General features: G+C 42.6%; 2 protein-coding genes across 34 annotated transcripts in view; one reads left to right on the top strand and one right to left on the bottom strand.

Annotated features, from left to right (window-relative positions):
* LOC100875383 (uncharacterized) overlaps positions 1-20029 on the bottom strand; it is a 47823-nt gene that overhangs the window by 10584 nt on the left and 17210 nt on the right. The gene's annotated exons all lie outside the window — the stretch shown is intronic.
* LOC143264169 (uncharacterized) lies at positions 2958-3644 on the top strand. The gene has a single exon (XM_076530035.1). The coding sequence runs from the start codon at positions 2958-2960 to the stop codon at positions 3642-3644; it is 687 nt and encodes a 228-aa protein (XP_076386150.1).

The following is a 20029-nucleotide window of genomic DNA, read 5'->3' as shown; positions in this document are numbered from 1 at the left end:
TCCGACGACAAGTGTATTAGTAATATTAATTTAATAAATAGTAATAATAATAATCATTCAGTAGAAATTAACGAAATTGAAAATTCATCAAAAGACATTTGTCCGGACGAAACAGACGTTAGAAATAACGATATATTGACATAGCAATCAGCACCTGATACATCTAGTGAAGAATATGTAGATGCATGCAAAATACAAAACGATATTGACGAAGAAGTCGAAAATGTCGTTTTGCATGTAGATAGTAACATTGATGTAGGTCGTTTGTGTTCTGCCGGGATTAGTGGACGAAGCATCGTAAACTTTGGGCACGTTTTTTCGGAATTGCAAAGATTGTCAGCCCATTAGCAGAATTCATGCCAGTTCATTGATCTCGTCATAACAAAAACGATGCGTTCCGGTCTCAAAATGAAATATTTCGTTGAATGTTGAATGTGTCACTTCAAAGGTGACTTTTGGAATGAACCGACATCTAACGAAATATTGGATGTCAATAGATATACGCAATTAGAAGAATCGTTAGCTACTATAGATGTAAAATGCATGAATAAATATACGTTTGCCAAATGCCAAGATGAAATGTCCGGAGCTTTAGCCGCCGCTGCAGAGAAAGAAATGCAGGAGGCTGCTAAAGTGGAAAGACAATTAGCAATTGCAAGGGGTAATGTTACTGACGGTATTCCATACGTATCTGTGATAACAGATGGTTCTTGGATGAAAAGATCGTACCGCAGTGGTGGTTACGATTCTCCATCCGGGGCGGCTATTATCATGGGTTATCATACGAGAAAAGTTTTATTTGTCAGCGTGCGAAACAAATATTGTTGTATTTGCGCACGCGCTAGTAAATTAAATGTTACGGTCCGCGAACACGAATGTTACAAAAACTGGGGAACTAATCAGACTAATCAATTCCACCACTACTCAGTTCCACCAGTATTGGAAGTGACATCATCCTCGAAGGCTTTCGTTGCAGCTTAGAAATGTACGGGTTAATATATTACAAATATATTGGCGATGGCGACAGCAATGTACTTAAAAAATTAAGAGATTTCTCACCTTACCAAAATGTTGTAGTGGAGAAGATTGAATGCATCAATCATCTTCTACGCAATCTTTGTAAAAAAATAGAAAAAATTAGTAAGAGTGGTGGTCGAAGTCTTTTAAAATTAAGAAAACTTGTTGTGCAAAGTAGTAAAGCCTTTCGTATAAATATTACAAAAGCTGCAACACTTCGCCGCAACAGCGATGCAACTTGGGAAAGTAAAATTGCTGGTTTGATCAAAGATTTAAGTAATATTCCTAGCCACATTTTTGGGGAACATAAAGAAAATAAAAGAAGGCGAGGAAAATCTTGTTCCCCAATTACAAATGGCAGGATTCTATGCAAAAATAGAATATGCGATGAAACGCATCGTTGATAACGCAGAAAGCGTGTTATACAATTATACCAGCAATTCTGTAGAAAGTTGCAATTCTGTTATTTTTGAAATGATCGGTGGCAAGCGTATTAATTTTGCTAAAAGAGTACCGCTGAGTACTGCTTGCTGCACGATTGGTAAAGTGCCTCCAAGTGCGAGCAATAGAGCTCGAAAAAAGAAAAATAAGACAGCGCGCAAAATATGCGCAGCGTGTTAAGAAAGCGTTAGAATTGGGTCTACCTGTTCGTAGATCAAAATATGCGGCCAAAGTATTTAGAGCCGATAACAGTTGAAATCCAATTTGTATGAAACGCTATTAAATCAACAACGTAATAGAGACGTGTTAGAATATGTAACGCGGGGTCAGCATGCAAATCCGCAGTGGCATTATACACGTCGAACGCTGTTGACTGCATCAAATTTTTCCAAAGTTTGTTGCAGAAGAGATACCACGTCCTGCAAAAATCTTATAAAAAATATTCTTTACCCTCCTCAATTAACGGGTCTTGCAATTAAGTGGGGTAAAGAAAAAGAGATTTTAGCACGACAAGAATTGGAGGAGATTTTGGGAATAAAAAATCAATGAGTGCGGATTATTCATTGATTCTGAATTCCCATATTTTGGCGGGAGACAGCGATGTCTCCCACCGATGCAATAGTAAATAAAGTCGGACAAATTTATTACATTTTTAATAAAAACGATGACACCCGATATATTCGATTAATCCAATATATCAATAAAGTACACGTACTCTTTGGTGTTACATCAAAACCGCATCCAAAATATCTGTCGGATCTTGCGGATTATATTCATTTTTCTACGATTATGACCGGGTGTGGAATCTTCTAGTCCAGACGTACGAGAAGAAACGCGTTCTTATCGCGAAACATTACGACGCGCTTATCAACAGTCCTACAGTTTCAAGGGCGACTGCCGAAAATTTGAATAAAATCGTAGGTGACGCGCGCCAACATGTAAATATCTTGGAAACACTGAACGCTAAGCCTACCGACGGCATCGTAGTGCGGGCTATTGGAACACACACTCCCAGCGGAAATTCGGAAAAAATGGGAGGAGACTCTCGATAACGACACCTTCCCGACCCTCGATCAATTCTGTAAATTCGTGAGCGACGCCGCGTTTCGAGTCACCACACTGGAACAGTTTGAATCCCATGATAAGAATAATTCGTCTAGATGACACTATGCCGATCGCGCGGGAAACCCGAAGAAGTTTAGAACAATGGGAAGTTTATATCCTGTCGATGAACTAACTTATCGAGTCAATTAACACGTTCCTGGGGCATTGATGACGCGGGTCCCAAGGATTCGAGATCTTTCGAGGAAACGTTGTGCGAAGACCATTATCAATTTCACACGACACGCGACTCGAGCGGACGGTACGTAGTGCGATTACCCTTTCGCATAAAAAATGTCGAGCTCGGAGATTCAAAAACTCAAGCTCATAAACGATTCTTATCTCTGCAAAGGAGATTGAATGCAGATTCCCGCCTCAAAACAGAATATTTGAGGGTCATGCAGGAATATATTGATCTCGGACATATGGTTCACGTGTCAGATGAACAGAAACACGGCTATTATTTACCTCATCATCCGGTAATCAAGATCTCGAGCAATACCACTAAGGTTCGTGTTGTATTCGACGCCTCCGCAAAAACCGACAAAGGCATGTCTCTTAACAATACCTTATTAACAGGCCCCACGATTCAAAGCAATCTTTTCACGCATCTTTTGCGATTTAGAACTCACACTTATGTCGTGACCGCGGATATCGCGCAAATGTATCGACAAGTTGTTGTTCATCCTGACGATCGTCGATTCCAACGAGTGCTATGGTACTACAATAACACCATCAGTACCTTCGAGCTCAGTAGAGTCACCTTCAGAGTTTCCCCTTCTTCGTACTTAGCAATACGCTCTATAGTACAGCTCGCCGACGATGAACACCTTGAGTTTTCAATCGCATCTCGAATTTTGAAACGAGATCTTTATGTTGACGATCTTTTGTCCGGAGCTAATTCTTTAACTGAAATTTTACAATTACGAGATGAAGTAATCGCGCTCTTAAGAAAGGGAGGATTTAGCATTCGCCAATGGGCTTCTAATCACCAGCACGCGCTTGATAACCTTGATGAAAAAACATTAGATTTAGATTGTGCCATTGATGAAAATCCGGTCTCGAAAACTCTCGGAATCGTCTGAAACTCGCGTGTAGACAATTTCATATATATAGTAAGATTAAAGGACTCGTCGGTAAAAATAACCAAACGTAATTGTTCCGTAATGTCCGCATATAGCTAAGAGTCTCCGTGGAAACATTAAATATCGCGCTAACGGCCATATCAAGAAAAATTCGCGAATCACAAATCTCATCGCGAACGAGGCAACGCGCATTACCGATCATTTTCATGCGTAATTGTAGTTACTATTCGCGGTCCTTGTTCTCCTGCGTACCTGCGCTCTATATCGATTAGGATCTTTCGCGCATTCCCGTTTTCGCTGATCGATGCCGATAGATCACCCCATCGTTCTTGTTGTTCCGGCTCTTGGAGAAGTCATACGCACCCGACTTATTTTCCAATTCGATTTCCGCGAAATTGTGATAATCCGCCGAGCTATTACTGTTAGTTAGATACGCCGAACATAGATAAAATTAACGGAACGTCGTGCCCGCGATATTTTCTGCATTGTGCCGTTAATTCGTGTAAAACACCGTTGCCGTCGCCATAACACGTGGCAAGACTCTCAGCCTTTATTTCGACCGGTATCTCGTGCTTCCGCGGTCGGACCTTGATCGTTGCGAAAATTCGGTAATATCGTCGCATCAAGATTTCCGTCGCGATCGGAGCTAACGCAGAGTTCCGCCTAAGATTTCCGTCGCGTTCGCGAGCAGCGACCAGATCAAGGGCAAAATTTCCGTGCGTTTCCGTCGTAGTTTCGTTTACCGGTCGATGTGTGACCTTTCGTACTCTTTGTTCAAAATTTTAAACTGAAATCGTAAATAAAGTGAAAGTGATTGTTTCCAGTGTAAAAGTGTTAACAGTTAATTCCCGTCCTCCATTCCCGAGTCCAAAAACCTATCTAGAATAAAAATCCAGCCCATTACCCAACAGTAATATTTTATCCAACATTGCAAAAATCTTTGATCCTTTGGGATTACTAGGCCCCATGGTCTTAGCTGCAAAAATTATTATACAAGAATGCTGGAAGTCAAGGGTTCATTGGGACGAGTCGGTATCGCAAGAATTGTATTCGCGCTGGATTAAATTCGCTGAGCAATTAAACCTCATTAAAGATTTCTCGATAGAACGAAACATTTTGACGCCTGACGCGATCAGCATCGAGTTACACGGATTTTGTGATGCGAGTAAGGTCGGTTACGGAGCGTGTTTGTATGTACGATCGACGGATCTACAAGGACGAGTAGTTGTTCGATTAGCTTGTGCGAAATCTAGAGTAGCCCCCCTCAAGGAAGTATCCATTCCGAGGCTAGAATTTTGCGGTGCGCAATTGCTCTCACTGTTGTACAGCGAGTCCCTTCTCGCATTCGATTTCGCGATTTCTCGCATTGTGTTTTGGTCCGATTCGACCATCGTTCTTCAGTAACTAAAACGATCGCCACAATCGCTCAGGTTTTTGAAGCCAACCGGGTCACAGAAATACAATCTCTAGGAGACAAGGTCGAGTGGCGACACATCCGAACCAAGGATAATCCAGCTGACTCTTTATCTAGGGGACAACTCCCCTCGGAGTTTCTCAACAATCAACTGTGGTTTAATGGTCCTCCTTGGCTCAAATAAAATCATAGCGATTGGCCTATCCCCATTCAAACGGTTCCATCAGAAATTCCCGGTCTTAGAAAAAACATTTGCCTGGTAACGGCTTCCATCGATGTTTTCCGACGTTTCTCATCCTATACCACACTCGTACATTCCGTTGCGTACTGTTTACGCATACGCAAATCCAACCCCTTTAAGGGTAAGAGTCTAAGCGTAATAGAAAATGCGCAAGCGGAACTCAAAATTTTGCTATTGATACAAAACGAGCAATACAGCTATGAAATCGCGCAAATCAGGGAAACCGGAGAGACGAAGAACCTCCGATTCCGGGGTCTCAATCCGTTCATTGACCAACAAGGTCTACTGCGAGTTGGTGATCGTTTGAAACACGCGCCCATTTCATTCACTAAAAAACATCCTATCTTATTGCCTTCCAATCATCACGTAACAGACCTGATAATTCGCGAAATTCACAAAAACACTTATCATTCTAGAATTCAAAGTACGCTTTACAATATCCGGCATCGATTCTGGTTACTCGACGGAAAAAATCAAATACGTCGAATGGCGAGGCGATGTGTCGATTGCATTCGACATCGTCCCATCACGATCCACGGTAAAATGGCGGATTTACCAAACGTACGCGTTAACGAATCAGCTGCGTTTTCTCACGTCGGTGTAGATTACTTCGGACTTTATATATCAAGGAAAAGAAACTTCGAAACCGAACTCGAATCAAGGCATATGGGTGCGTCTTCATTTGCATGGCCACCAAGGCTATACATATCGAAATTGTAAGCGACTTGACAACCGATGGTTTCCTGGGCGCTTTCGGGCGATTTATTAGCCGTAGGGGAATTCCTTCTCATGTTTATTCCGACAACGGAACGAACTTCGTGGGCGCAAATAATGAATTGCGGGAACTTTATCTTCTGCTCGAATCCGAGCAATATCAGGGTCTAATTAACGAATATGCCGTGCGCAAAAACATTACGTGGCAGTTCAATCCTCCCCTGTCGCCACACTTTGGGGGCATTTGGGAGGTTGCTGTAAAATCGTTCAAGCACCACTTCAAGCGAGTAGTAAAAAATCAACTTCTTACGTTTGAAAAATTGAACACGCTCGCGATACAAATCGAAGCGATCCTCAATTCTCGTCCCCTCTGTTCATTATCTAGTGATCCCAACGATTCTCTAGCATTAACGCCTGCTCATCTTTTAATAGGGCGTCCGCTCACCATGCTGCCTGAAAATGATCTTTCTGACGTTCCAGATAACCGTCTCAAGGTCTGGCAATTTATCACCAGGGCTCGCCAGGACTTTTGGAAACGCTGGCATTTGGAGTATCTCAACGAGCTCTAGAAACGGCAAAAATGGCATACGTCACGAGGCGAACTGCAGTCCGACAATGTCGTGCTTATCATGGACAAAAACCAACCATGCATGAGGTAGCAGCTGGGAGTGGTCGTTGAGGTCCATCCAGGTGATGATGGAGTTGCACGCGTCGCAACGGTCCGCACTGCGCAAGGATCATTCAAGCGGAATATCACCCTTTTATGTCCTCTGCTGGACAATATCTGATTGTCGATAATGTAACATGTACCTATATGTATTAATTGGTGAATCTGTAATATATATTGCCATTTGTACATCACACATCACGACACATTCATATCGGCTTGCTCACCCTTTCGCAACGGGGGGAGTATGTCGAGTCGAATCCCAAAAAAAAGGGGGAAACACGTAGCCCGATATTGCGTCGCATAAACAGACACGTGTCGTTGATCGAGAACACGTGCGTTTCGGATAGCTACGTCTATAGCTTGAATCCGGTTTATACAGGATAATTCCCTCGCTAATGTCAAGTTGGAAGAATATTTCGAGGGAACAGATTGCGGTATCGACAGTTCTTGCGAACCTCTCTCGATTTGATCTACGTCTGCAACGACTGGCTTTTACAACAGAAATTACTACACGTCAACAGCTGCAAAAAGAATTGCAAGCTTTCACTTTTCTGAAACGAAAATTTTCTGGTGTAGACGACATTAGGTCTGTTCCTGATTTCAAACGACCGAAGAATATAACATTTGGTTTGAAATGTTTCCACCGAGGCAGCCGTTAAGGGCGCTTTTGGCCACTTACGTAGACTGCTAGAAATTGACTCGACAGGATGCAAAACACTTACCACACTGAGACGAGGGGCCAAGGTACCCTCAAATTATCTATGCAATGAAATTATATATGCAATAGATTCATTGCCGTGGCGACCCAACGGTCGTAGCGGGAGATCTCATGTTCACCGTTAAAGGGAGCCGTTATAAAATAATTTTAAGAAAAAAAATACGCCGACTTCGAAATGCACTAAAAAGTATAAAATAATTTCTATTTCCTAATGAAGCAATTTCTATTTCATTCGATCATACAATTACGTAACAGATATGAATGAAACCTATTTACTCGTTAGGTAGTATATTAAATACATTTCAACCTTTTCGGAGGCGGCGCAAAACCTCCTTTTTCGAAGTCGGTTAAACAAATGTATACACTTGACCGCCACTGTTTTAACACGCGATGGTGCCCTATCTTTGGTCCATGGCTTGGTGATATCAGGAACACGTTTCCCTATTTCAGAACTAAACATATTGCCAGCTAAGAGTGGTGATAAGAATTCGGGAGATCACGTAATTGTGCCGCCCAGGACTATAGGTACTCACTTAGAAGGATTTGGAAAAGGATATAAGATCCCTTTAGGACCAATTTCAGAGGAGAGAGTCATATTTTTCTTGGCCTCCCGTGCCGATTGCGAGAAACTGTGCGCTTACTTTAAGCGTGAAGTGGGAGGGGCTAGGGATTATATCCCAATACACGGCGGAACTACCCTTGACACCGACTCCATGCCGGCCAACTGTTGGTGCTTCTACACTGACGTTGTGGGGCAAGCTGTTACTATACCAGGCTGCGTTGCAGTGGTTGACTTCATGGAGGAGATTAAACCGTTGTCTCGACTGGAATTTGTCGGCAAGAGTTTGCTTTACACATACTCCCTGACTCGTAGAATCATAGGGAAAGCGACTAGCAAACAACGTAAGGGCAGAACTGGCAGGACGAACAGGGGCTACTATCTGACCCCAATAGGGGTCCCAGTTGTCAGGGATTATGAGGTTGACGAGAGAATCGCGGCTGTCGCAATGTTGGATCTAGAGGCAAACCAGCGGTTGCGATGGGACGCAATCGAATCACACCATAACCGGGCTTTAGTCAACACCCTGACAGAGCTAGAATGGATACTGCCCAAAAATCTTGGGCTCAGTGATTGGTGGAGGAAAGTGCATGCAACCTTGAACGCTGACCCTAGAGCGAATTTGGCGACAGGCAAGCGTATGATTAGCTGGAGCCTGACGCAAAAACTAGATATCGTGCGAGACATAAGTGGTGACTTAGTTTATCTCTACTTAAATACCGCCAAGAGGGGGTAATACAAGTAGTTTATCAAAATTAGAAGACTATTGGGACCATGTGTGTGAAATGCAATTGTGTATGTGTGCATGAGACGAACCTGAGTATGTGTGGACCTAATATATATATATATATCTGACGCACCTTATAGGATTGTTGGTAGGTGCTTTAATAACTTACTTGACCTAACTCCCTCTGGAAGGTGGGGCTGCCTGCGTACCCACAGGTAAGTGTACCCTTCTTCTTGGGGGCAACTGCCATAGCCCGTCCCAAGCCGGGTTGCCAAAAGTAGAGGGGCCTAACCGTACCTAACCTTTTTTTTTTTCTTTCTTTTTTTTTTTTTTTTTTTTTAGGAGGACAGAAATCCAGTAACGGACATCTGGGAAGGTAGTCCAGATAGTGTTAGAAGAGGGGCGGTTTCCACATCCTACTCACTAAAACTGTCTCCCGCCCCCGCCACGCGGGGGTTGGCGGCAACCCGCCAGGCTTCCTTACCGGATGGGGCATAGTGTACCTGGTCTAGCCCATCGCTCGCAGTTGTGGAAGAAAGACTAATCCCCCCCCGGCGTGTGTGTTCCATGTGTGGGTAAAGGATGCTTCCAACCAAAGAGATTTGGCCCGAGAGGCAACGTCAAGAACTAGGCGAGGCTCCCGTGCAGATTGCACTTACCTCCAGCTGAACTTGCACGCCCCCTCAGCACCGCTTGCCGGTGGGCGAAAACATACGGTAAAACCGCGACCTCTCTCCACCACTTCCCACCTAAGTATCACTCTCACAATGATAATAATAATCTAGTCTTTCGCTGTCTATCTCTTATGTTGCGTTTAGTCATCTATCGCTCTCATTTCCTTTTCCTAGGCCTCCGTTCCACTGTTGTGGGGAGGCTTCCCCTCCCCACGAGAAGGGCGACGCGTTTGTCGCATGGCGGCATTTTGGCGGGCCGTGGCGACGAATATGGCACAACCCCATAGCCCGCCATGCCGCCGAGGGTGGGCATCACCGAGGGGTCTTAGTGGGTACGAACCCCACACTACCCCCGCTCTTTCAGGTGTTCATTGCTTTTGCAGTATGTCTTCTCCTGTTTCTGTCCTTCAATTAAATCTCAACAACTGCCGTCTCGCTCAAGACCTCCTGTGGCAGACAGCGGGCGAGCGCTGTGCAGATTTTGTTTGTGTCTGTGAGCCGTATGAGATCAGGAGCGAGTGGCATGTGAGTTTGGATTCTAAGTGCGCGATATGGTTCCGTCCTTATTCTTCCTCTGACTTTGATGTTGTTCATTGCTCCGGTCGTGGTGATGGGTTTGTAATCGTGGAGACTCGCGATTTTTGTATAGGGTCGTGCTATCTTTCCCCAAATCTTTCATTCTCCGCTCTCGATCATATTTTGACCGCTTTATCTTCTTGTGTTCTCCGCTCTTCCAAGCCTTTCATGCTCTGTGGCGATTTTAATGCTCGCTCTCCTGCATGGGGGTCCGAATCCCTAGATTCTCGCGGTCGTCTTCTCGAATTACTTTTTTCCGAGCTAGGTATTGATCCCGTCTGCAGTGACGGTGGCCCTTCATTTCACCGCGGTGCTTATTCCTCTAGGATAGATTTTGCTGTTGGTTCCCCCATCTTATTATCTCGTTTAACTCGCTCCACTGTGTTTCCAGATTTTACTGGTTCTGACCATTCCTCTTTGTTGCATAACTTTTCGTTCTCCTCCCCTGCTCTTGTTTCCCCTAGTTCTTCCTCATCTTCATCTGGTTTTCCCTGGTTGCCTCGTTCAGGTCCTATCGACCTTGACGTATGGTTTGAGTCTCTCTCGTCCTCCGCTTTTTGCACTCGCGATTTCTCCGATTCGTCTCAATTCTTCTCGCGAGCTGAGATTGACTCTGAATTGTCTTGTCTCCAATCTCTGTTTGACTCGTCGCGCCCTTCACTCCCCTTGCGCCGTAAGAGACGTCGCGATGCTCCTTGGTGGAGTGAAGAGCTGGCCCTTTTGCGTCGCGAGACCCGGAAAACGAGTGATCTGTATCGTTATACCCTTTCTCGCGATCCTGCACTCGCTTCCGAGCTTGCTCTTCCCGCCTATCTTATGCCTCGTCGTACCTTTCGCTCGCTCCTGTGCCGCCGAAAGAACGAATGCTTTCAGGAGATGGTAGGCGAAGTTCGTTCTGACGTATGGGGCCGGCCATATAAAACTATGATGAAAAAACTGCGCGGTGACCAGCCTCCAGTGTCTCTCAACCGCGAGGAATTTCGTCTTGCGATGCAGGCTCTCTTCGTCTGTGTGCCGGATCCCGCACAGGTTCGGAATTTCTCGCCTGCCAATTCCTCTTTTCTCCCCATTTCTGAGGAGCCTGCCTCTCTTGTTCCCAATCCTGGTGCATCCTCTACTCTTCCTGCTGTGTCTTCTGCGTCTTCTTCTTTCCCTCATGTCCCTTTTCCAGGGTTCTCAACTTCTCTGCCTGCTTTACCTCCTTCTTTGGTTCACAATTCTTTCATAAATCCCGATGGCTCCGATATTCCTATTTGTCCTCTTACCGTCGCCTACTCTCTAGCTCGCATCGGCCCCAAAAAGGTCCCGGGTCCTGATGGCATGACGGGTGAGGTCATACGTGTCATTGGTAGAGTAGCCCTCACTTGGCTAACCAAGCTTTTCAATTCTTGTTACTCGCAGGGCTATTTTCCTTCCGCTTGGAAGAGCGGTCGTTTGGTGTTGATTCCTAAGGCCAATAAGCCTTATACTTCTCTTGGCGATTTGCGCCCTCTCTGCATGTTGCCTCATTTAAGTAAGGGTTTCGAATATTGTATCCGGGAGCGTCTCTTGGAGGCGGTTCGCGTTTCCGGTGGTTTTTCCCCTCGTCAGTTCGGTTTTTTATCTGGCCGCTCCACCATGCAAGCGATGCGCGTGGTTACTTCTGAATGGGATCGCGCTCGCTCCTCCAACTGTCACTGCCTTCTTGTGACGTTGGACGTAAAGAATGCCTTCAACACCTTGAAATGGGAAAATATACTCCGCGCCGCAGTGTCACGGAATTTCCCACCTTCCCTCATTCGTGTTCTTGATAGTTATCTTTCGAATCGTCAGGTTGGAACCTTCCTTTTTGATGGCAGCTGGATTGAAGTACCAGTTTTCGCCGGTGTTCCCCAGGGCTCTGTTCTTGGTCCACTTTTATGGATTTTAGCTTAGGATGGCGTGTTGGATCTCGTTCTCCCGGGTGGTGCTATTACTGTCGGTTTTGCCGATGACATGGCTCTCGTGCTTGTTGCTCGTTCCTTGTCACGCCTTCGCTCCCTTGCTGAGGAGTGTCTCCGTATCCTAGATAACTGGTATACTTCTCAGGGCCTAGTCTTAGCCACCCACAAGACCGAGGCTATTCTTCTGACCGGTCGCCGTGTTCCTCAAGGATTATCCCTGGTTCATGGCTCGAATGCCATTCGTACCTCACCTTTCGTGCGTTATCTCGGCGTCCTTTTTGGCAACAGTCGCCTTTATCATCACCACATCGACAAGGTTTGTACCAAAGCCTTGGCTGTTGCAAAGCGTTTGTCTTGTCTTCTCCCTAACCTTCGCGGGTGTGATCGTATATTGTACTATCGTTTTGTCGAGCCAATTGTCCTCTACGCTGCTCCAGTTTGGTTTGAGGCTGTCGATTTTTCACGTATTCTGTCTCGTCTACATTCAACTCAGCGCGTCGGCCTCCTTCGAATTTGTCGCGCTTATCGTACCGTATCTATCTCAGTTTTGTGCGTCCTGTCCGGTTGTACCCCTTGGGAGTTTCTCGTTCACCTTCGTACTGCTTATTTTCATGTTGATCCCTTCGTTGATAGCTTGGATGTTCCCCGTGCCATTGATCTCCTCGCTCGCCGCGATTGGCAATCATCTTGGGTGACCGTACCTAACCTGCATTTCCCCTACCGGCCACCCTACGCCAGGGGTGGAAGAGATGCCGAAAGACGATTGCTCCACCCCCTGGACTGAGGAACCCCAACTCGGCGGTGGTTTCGGTCCAAAAAAAAAAAGTTTATCTCTACTTGACGCCCATAATAAGCGAGGACCTGATCTTGTATATTCGCACGGTGAAGGGGAGAACCATGAACCAGGATATAGCGAACACATATGTACTGCGTTCTGGTATACTTCATCGAAAAATCCAACGGAGGGGTAGGACCAAGTGCCTCCCAGTGGTGCCTTATGCTTTGAAATGGTCAGTCATCGACAATGTTCACGAGTCGATTGTCCATCTTGGATGGGAGAAAACATTGGAGAAAGTGTACGACTATTACTGGTTTGAGAGTATGTCGCGGTACGTCAAACGATTTGTAGAAAATTACATGGCATGTAAGATTGCAAAATCACACTCGGGTAAGATACAAGCAGAGATGCATCCTATACCTAAGGTAGCATCACCATGGCATACGATCCATATTGATGACACTGGAAAACTAAGTGGAAAGAACGACACGAGGAGTATGAGAAAGCAAAAAGCGACGAATCCGCTAACAAGTTCAAACCAAACGCTTTCTACTTACCCTTTCTATATATTTTCCAACCTAACTATTCTTCCAGCTTCCAAAATATTTTAGGTTAAAACTGTAAATAAATATATTTGTTTTTGATGACACATCGCGTTGGTAGTCAAGCGATATCTTTCCGTGGATTTCGTCTAGATTTCCGTTTATTGCGCGGATAATTTTAGTTAATTTTACCTCTGCAGGTGCAAAACAGGAGATACTGATAAATTTTTCTAGACTGTGGACAATTCGCGCACAACTACTGCTGATATCCAAATTTCGGTTCTATATTATTTTGCTATGGTTAATGCTGGATTCTCATAAAACAACTCTAGGTAAACAATACTGTTAATATCTGGTTAATCATTGATTCAAGAACTGCGGATTTAAAATGTGATAGCACAATAGTTATTAATATAAATCGAGTACCGTACAATTATATATATATATATAAAACTCGTTCAATGTGCACATAATTCCCAAGAACTTTTGAATGATAAAATGGATCAACTCTGGGCCCTTCAATATTTTGCTGCCGAAAGCTGAAATTATCCTTGTCCTTATTTTTGAACTAATATGGCGTAAAGAGCACCAACAAAGAGGCGCAAGTTGAAAATAACATACGATTGCGGAAAAATGAAAATATTTGTGCCATAAGAGTTCTTTATCACGATTAAAAGCAGCCGCCATTTCGGATGACCATTTCTAATATCTTTCTCTTTTTAACAAACCCAATAGTGGTACAATTATTAACAAACGGTACTAATTTGGTTAATACTACTAACTTAGTACAATAAATTTATTTAGCAAATTTACTGCACAAGTTAATTAATCCTCAAAAGTATAAACGATACTATATCCTTTGAAGTAAAAGATTATGTATACTCGAGAACTTTTTCGAGGCCTGCCCAATTCCTTCGCGAGATGAAACATGATTTCCATAATCATAAATTAACACTTATGTTAGTTGTAAGATCGAAGTTTATTAAATGTCAAAACAATTTCATAATGTGCATAAAATGTTCTGCAAACGAGGTAGAGACACATAGTAATTCGTTGATAATGTTATACTGACACAATTTATACAGTTTACGATTAATCGTATGTGAACCAAGTGAATGCTGGTCGCTCTTGATTCAATTATTATAACGACATGCTCGTAACCTTGGTATGAAGATAGTAAGTATTTTCAAGAATTAAACGTGAGAAGAATCTACCAGGAACTGATAACTAAATCGAGACTTAACATTAATACTACAATGAAAACCGTTTGGAAAGCAGCGTCGATGGGGTAGAAAACATTGCAATATGTTAGCATCCAGAGATACATTCTTCTTCATTTCCGGAACTAACGTCTTGATACAAGTCAGATGGTTGAATAATGTTTCCTATTTCTTCACCAACCTTTGGCAAGCACTGGATATGTACTTTCAACAAATAATCTTTGTCGACATGGAGCTTACTTTGATGCACTGAAATCTACCAATATAATTCTTCATTTACTAATATTATTGTAGATAGTATTTCATGTTGTTCATTAGTTATGTTATGTGCTCTGAACTTTTCACAAATATAATAATTTATCAGCTTATTTGAGTTCACCTCTCTCGTACAATTTACTAACTGACTTTGGTTGTTACTGAAAATATCACCAGTGGAATTTAACTTCAAATTTTCTGGTTTGTCCTTCCTTTACAAATACGAGATTTTTGCGACAATTTCTGATTTTAACATTCGCAGTACGTGGAAGAACGAGATTTGATATAGTAATCAACGATTCGTTGAGCGAATTTTGAACTTGTTTAGCTAATTATAAAATAGCTAATGGCAACAAAATTCGAATTGTTTGAGATGTTGAAGATATGAGAATTTCATATCGAGGTTATTGTGTTACTCCAAAACGTTGATAATATCTGATAGATATATAAATTTCCTGCTGTTGATGTATACAGCTTTGGAACAATTCAAACTGTTCGTGGACAGTTCGTTTTGCAGGGTTGAAGAAGCAAGTATATTTCCTCGGTGAACTGGAACTGGAGAGTTCATTCCTTTTGTACGAATACTAGTTACTCGTTTCTTGTTAACCACAGGACATATGATTACTCCTCATGGTTTTAATTTTCTTCTCTCATGGGAACATTCTGTATTTTCACTTTGGCAACATGGAAAAGAATAATCCTGATGATTAGTTTGATTTCACTAGTGATTTATTTGTTGTGAACTGATAATAAAGAAGTCTTGGTAGATGGCGATGCGTTGAACGGAGTGTTGCAGTTATTATTTTGTGAGGATAGTATGTCTTCATTCTTCATAGTTGAAATTTCGTGCCAGAGTAATTAATGCTTGTAACTGGTAATACTTCCACCGTTCTAGCAATCTGGTAGTCATGTATACGATATCCTCATCGTTCAGACATGTCGATAAATCTTCTACATTTCCAACCAAACGCATGCAATAAGCAATTTTTATTCATTCGGAATTATCATAGTATTAACTCGTCTCGAGGTTGCGTCGAGCTTTCCTTTACGCCTAAAGGCTTTAAAATTAGGTTAAAAAAATTTCTGGCAAAATCCTCTCACGTACTGATTCCGTCTAATACCAGATCCTATCATTCGTTAACTAATGTTTTCAAAGCCTTATCAATGATTATATGCATCTCGACCTCTGGATTTCGTTATCTTCATAAAACATTTAAATCCCCGAAGAAATTTTAATGGCAGGTCAGTAACCGTACAAAATTGAAATTAGACAACTTAAAATTATATAACTATTATAACTAGAAATGGTCGCTCCGAAAGAAAGCCCTCATTTTGCATATTTCGATAATGTCCACATCCGTTATTCGTTATTTCAACTATTCGCAAAATTCGAACAAGGAAACCGCAATCGCATGTGTTGGCCCAGTTTTGATATTTTTCACCTCGTCATACCATCTTACTATATGATTACGGCACATTTCGATAATTTTAATGCCGCGCGAAAAACAAGTGGCTATGTAAAAATAACCGGGCGAAGATTACATCAACGTATCGCAATGCTTTAAATGCATGAAATTCAATCATTTGGCGAAAAATTGCACAGCACCTTCCGCGTGTGGACATTGCAGTAGTGACCATGATTCATAAAAATGTAAGCAGAAGATAAGTGTATAAATCGTGATAGACGTGGTTTCATTGAAAACAAACATTCAGCACTGGATGCCAAAGTATGTCCTATATATTTAAAGAGAAGAAATTACCTAATGCGGAGCATCGATTACGAATCACCTTAATGGAGGGTTGTAAGAACGCAAGGCTTGGAGAGGGACTCAACAACCCGCTAGTGCCTTCCTAGACTCCCCTAAACTAAATACGAATTGAACCGGCTGCAGTACACAAACTTGCGATAGCGAAGTAAGCTGTCGAACGGTTTCTAACCGAGCCATTTTCACTAACAACGAGATACTAAAAAATGATGAGTCAAATAATGGCATCACCGTATTAGATCGTGTGTTTCTGTATCGGATGCGGGCAATGAACGGCGCGCTGAAGTGCAACGAAATTATTACTAGGACAAGCTTGCACATTGCACACGAACTTCCAAGGAACCTGTAATATACTCGCAATCGAGGCAAGATCGGCGGAGATGCCTCTGATACCGCGTTATAGCATTTAGAAAACTTTTTCGGTCAAATCGGACAACGCGGAGACTGAAATACTATCTCAACTTCCAGTGCCATTCATGGATATTATTGTATACAATATTAACAATTAATGGTAACAATCGTAAGATTAACATGGATTCTAGACTACGTTGCAATAGAGGTGTTCGAGCAACGGTTGAACTGTTTTCGTACGCGCGTTCTGTCTCACTTGCGCGACTGCTGAACCTCGTGGCGAGGGTGACCGGGGGGGGGGCCTCCAACGATATATGTTAACTTACTTATCGTATCGAATTGTTACCAGCAACTTCGGCCAACGAAACGTTCTTTCTATTAAGATATTCTCACGATCACGAACAGTAAAACGTACTGCTTCGGCGCCTTTTCTTTTGGTATTTAATAAGTTAGTTAATTACGTTGAAAGACATTTGATTTGTGTGTGTGTCGTGCGATTATATTTAATATTTTGACCAATGTACAGTTCCTTTTTGTTTAAAATATAAGTTTACTGTTCCGTCGGAAGTCCGGCAAAAAACTAGCGTTTTATTTCCTCGGGAACAATATCCAACTCTACGCGATTTTCGTCAAGAGCGATATTGCCCCAACAAGAGGTAAAGGGTGAAAAAAATAACAATGAAAAGCTGAAAGGTTTGTCAGATACGAATATTTTCTTTCGGTCAAATAAAACAGTAGGGAAACTGAACTACACTCACAACTTGCAGTGTCTTTCATGGACATTAACGTGCACTGTAATAAAATTCACAATTGCGTGCTTAGAGGAACTGGAGAGTTTTGCAACTAACGAGGGCGGATCAAGAACATTCTTGCGTTTTCTAAGGGAAATGTAAGAATGAGAATCAGTCAAATGGGAGTATGCGCAAAAATCTTGGCTAGTGGTATGCAAGATGCATCAAAAACATTGGTTGTTAGATTGTATGCTCAACCTGAAAATATAAAGAAAATAGAAGAGTTGAAAGAATGACAAAAAGTTCAGAGAAGTGTCAACCACGGATATTTTTTTCGGAAAATCAAACAGTAGAGAAGCTGAAATACACTCACAACTTGCAGCGTATTTCACGGATTAACCTGGACTTGCAGACAAATTCCTGTTCGCTTGCTCAGGGATTTGATTTATATCCAACAAGGAAAGAATGAAAACTTTTATAGAGCGACTATCGCGGACGCGTGCGAAAGTATGACACCCGGAAGACAAATCGTCCGTGAATTTGTGCACGTAGAAGTACGTGGAGGGTTTAGGTAAATTTGACTTATTTTGTTTACATATTTAACGAGACTCGTAGGAAATACGCATTGGAATTGCGTTCCCTTCGTTTCTACCGACAAGCATAGGAGGGGGTAGCTGTAGCTCCTGCGGACGCGAAAGAATGAATAAATGATCATTATTCTTAATTTGTTTATTCATACTCTGATTTAACATTGCCATAAGGCACAGTACTAACGTGCTTTACCACTGTCGGCTGACTTATGCAAACTCATCACTATCACATCCAAATGCATACGAGTACTATTCATGCACATTGACTGATTGTTTTTCGTTAATAATTCAAAAACAAAGCTTCCAATCCCATTTTCGCAAAGGAATAAGTTGTTCAAAATAACCTCAACTACAACCATTCCAAAAGTTACACTAGTTGTGAGACACAACTATATTTAGAATATAATTCATGTAGAGTGAAAGATTATCTTGAAGTATTACAATGTGTAACGAGGCATATTTTTATCCAGTTGTCTAGCCTTTTTTTATGCCTCGTTACGAGGAAGAGTGTTTTTCTTTTTCTCTTAAATTGCGCGCGTTTTTTTCTCTTTTTTTCGTATTTATTTGTCCGTCTCGCTTTTTCTACCTACCTACCTACCTACCTACCTACCCCCCCCCCCCCCGTACGCGAATAGTACAGGAACACTCAGATTGACCTTGTCAAGCAATTCGGGAAAAGTCAAACGGTGCCTGTACTATGAAGTTCATAAACTTATTGAGAACAACCAGAAGATGACGGCAGGCACAATATGTGAACTGGGCGACACTTCGGTTACCCAATCCGAATATGAACTCTATTTGAATAAATTCACCTCCAAACAGTGAGAAAGCAGTGCCACACGGTCGTATCCACCTCTTCACAAAGGCATTTGAGAACAACCAAGGAGTAGCGGCAGAGCACTTTCGTGAGCTGGGCGATACTCTGGTTGCTCAAACGAGTCTGTGAGCTGTGCCCCGATCAAATATGGCAGAAACCACCTAATTCCACACCAGCGAGACTACCTCTCACAAGGGCACACAGGTACAATTAGAAGATACGGCGGGACACTTTACGTGGGCCGAGCGACACTTCAATTGCCTGTATGAGCCTGGGAGCTGTACCACGCCAAAATGTACAATTAGATGATCTCAGTCGCTATCTGTAACTGTGGGAATATCGTCGAGATTTACTAATGAGAATTGACTTTCAATCAACAATTACTTACCATCCCTTTACCCAATGAATTTAAAAATTACTATTTTCAATTATTCGCTTTAGTACAATTTACTATTTTCGTTTTGACTACTACACTGTACACGACTGAATAATCGTTACAAAATCAAATTCTAGCAGTGCCGCCATTCGGGTTGAACGATTGACTCCTCGGTTTGAGGCGCGTAAGCGTCGAGGGTAAATAGTCGGCTTGTCTAATTTACCAGGTCGGTTTGACCTCCCGATCGCGTACCGTGTTTCGCTGAAGTGATTTTAAGAGAACTAACTCGATTCGCTTCTAGACGTAGAGAGTCGAAATTGATCCTCGCATCGACCTTCTTCGATCGCTATCGAGTGGGAATCGATGCGCACGCATAATTAGTGTAAAGTGGGATAAATATTCTACCGGTAACCCCTTGAGACCATGATCACGGCGTGTGCTCGGAGTAGGGATATCCTATATCGCGGAGATACATATGTTGTACTTATTGTTATGTAATCAGCACGGTGAAATAGGGGAAGATAAAGGAGTAGTAAAAATGGGGTAGTAGAATAGGATTCAACAAACCGGTCGATTAATAGTATTTTTAAAACGGGGAAAGTACTTAAGTATGTGCCAAAAGCATAGACAAAAAATTTATAGTGAAGCAAGGAATATTGTTAGAATAATTTATGTTGTATTTTACACGTCAGTAAGCAGCAGCTACCACTATACTAAACGGCACCTGGCTCAAGCGAACTACAA

Source organism: Megachile rotundata, chromosome 3 (assembly GCF_050947335.1).
Source record: "Megachile rotundata isolate GNS110a chromosome 3, iyMegRotu1, whole genome shotgun sequence".
NCBI lineage: Eukaryota > Metazoa > Arthropoda > Insecta > Hymenoptera > Megachilidae > Megachile > Megachile rotundata.
The sequence above is the reverse complement of the archived record's forward strand: the minus strand, read 5'-3'. Positions and strand labels throughout refer to the sequence as shown.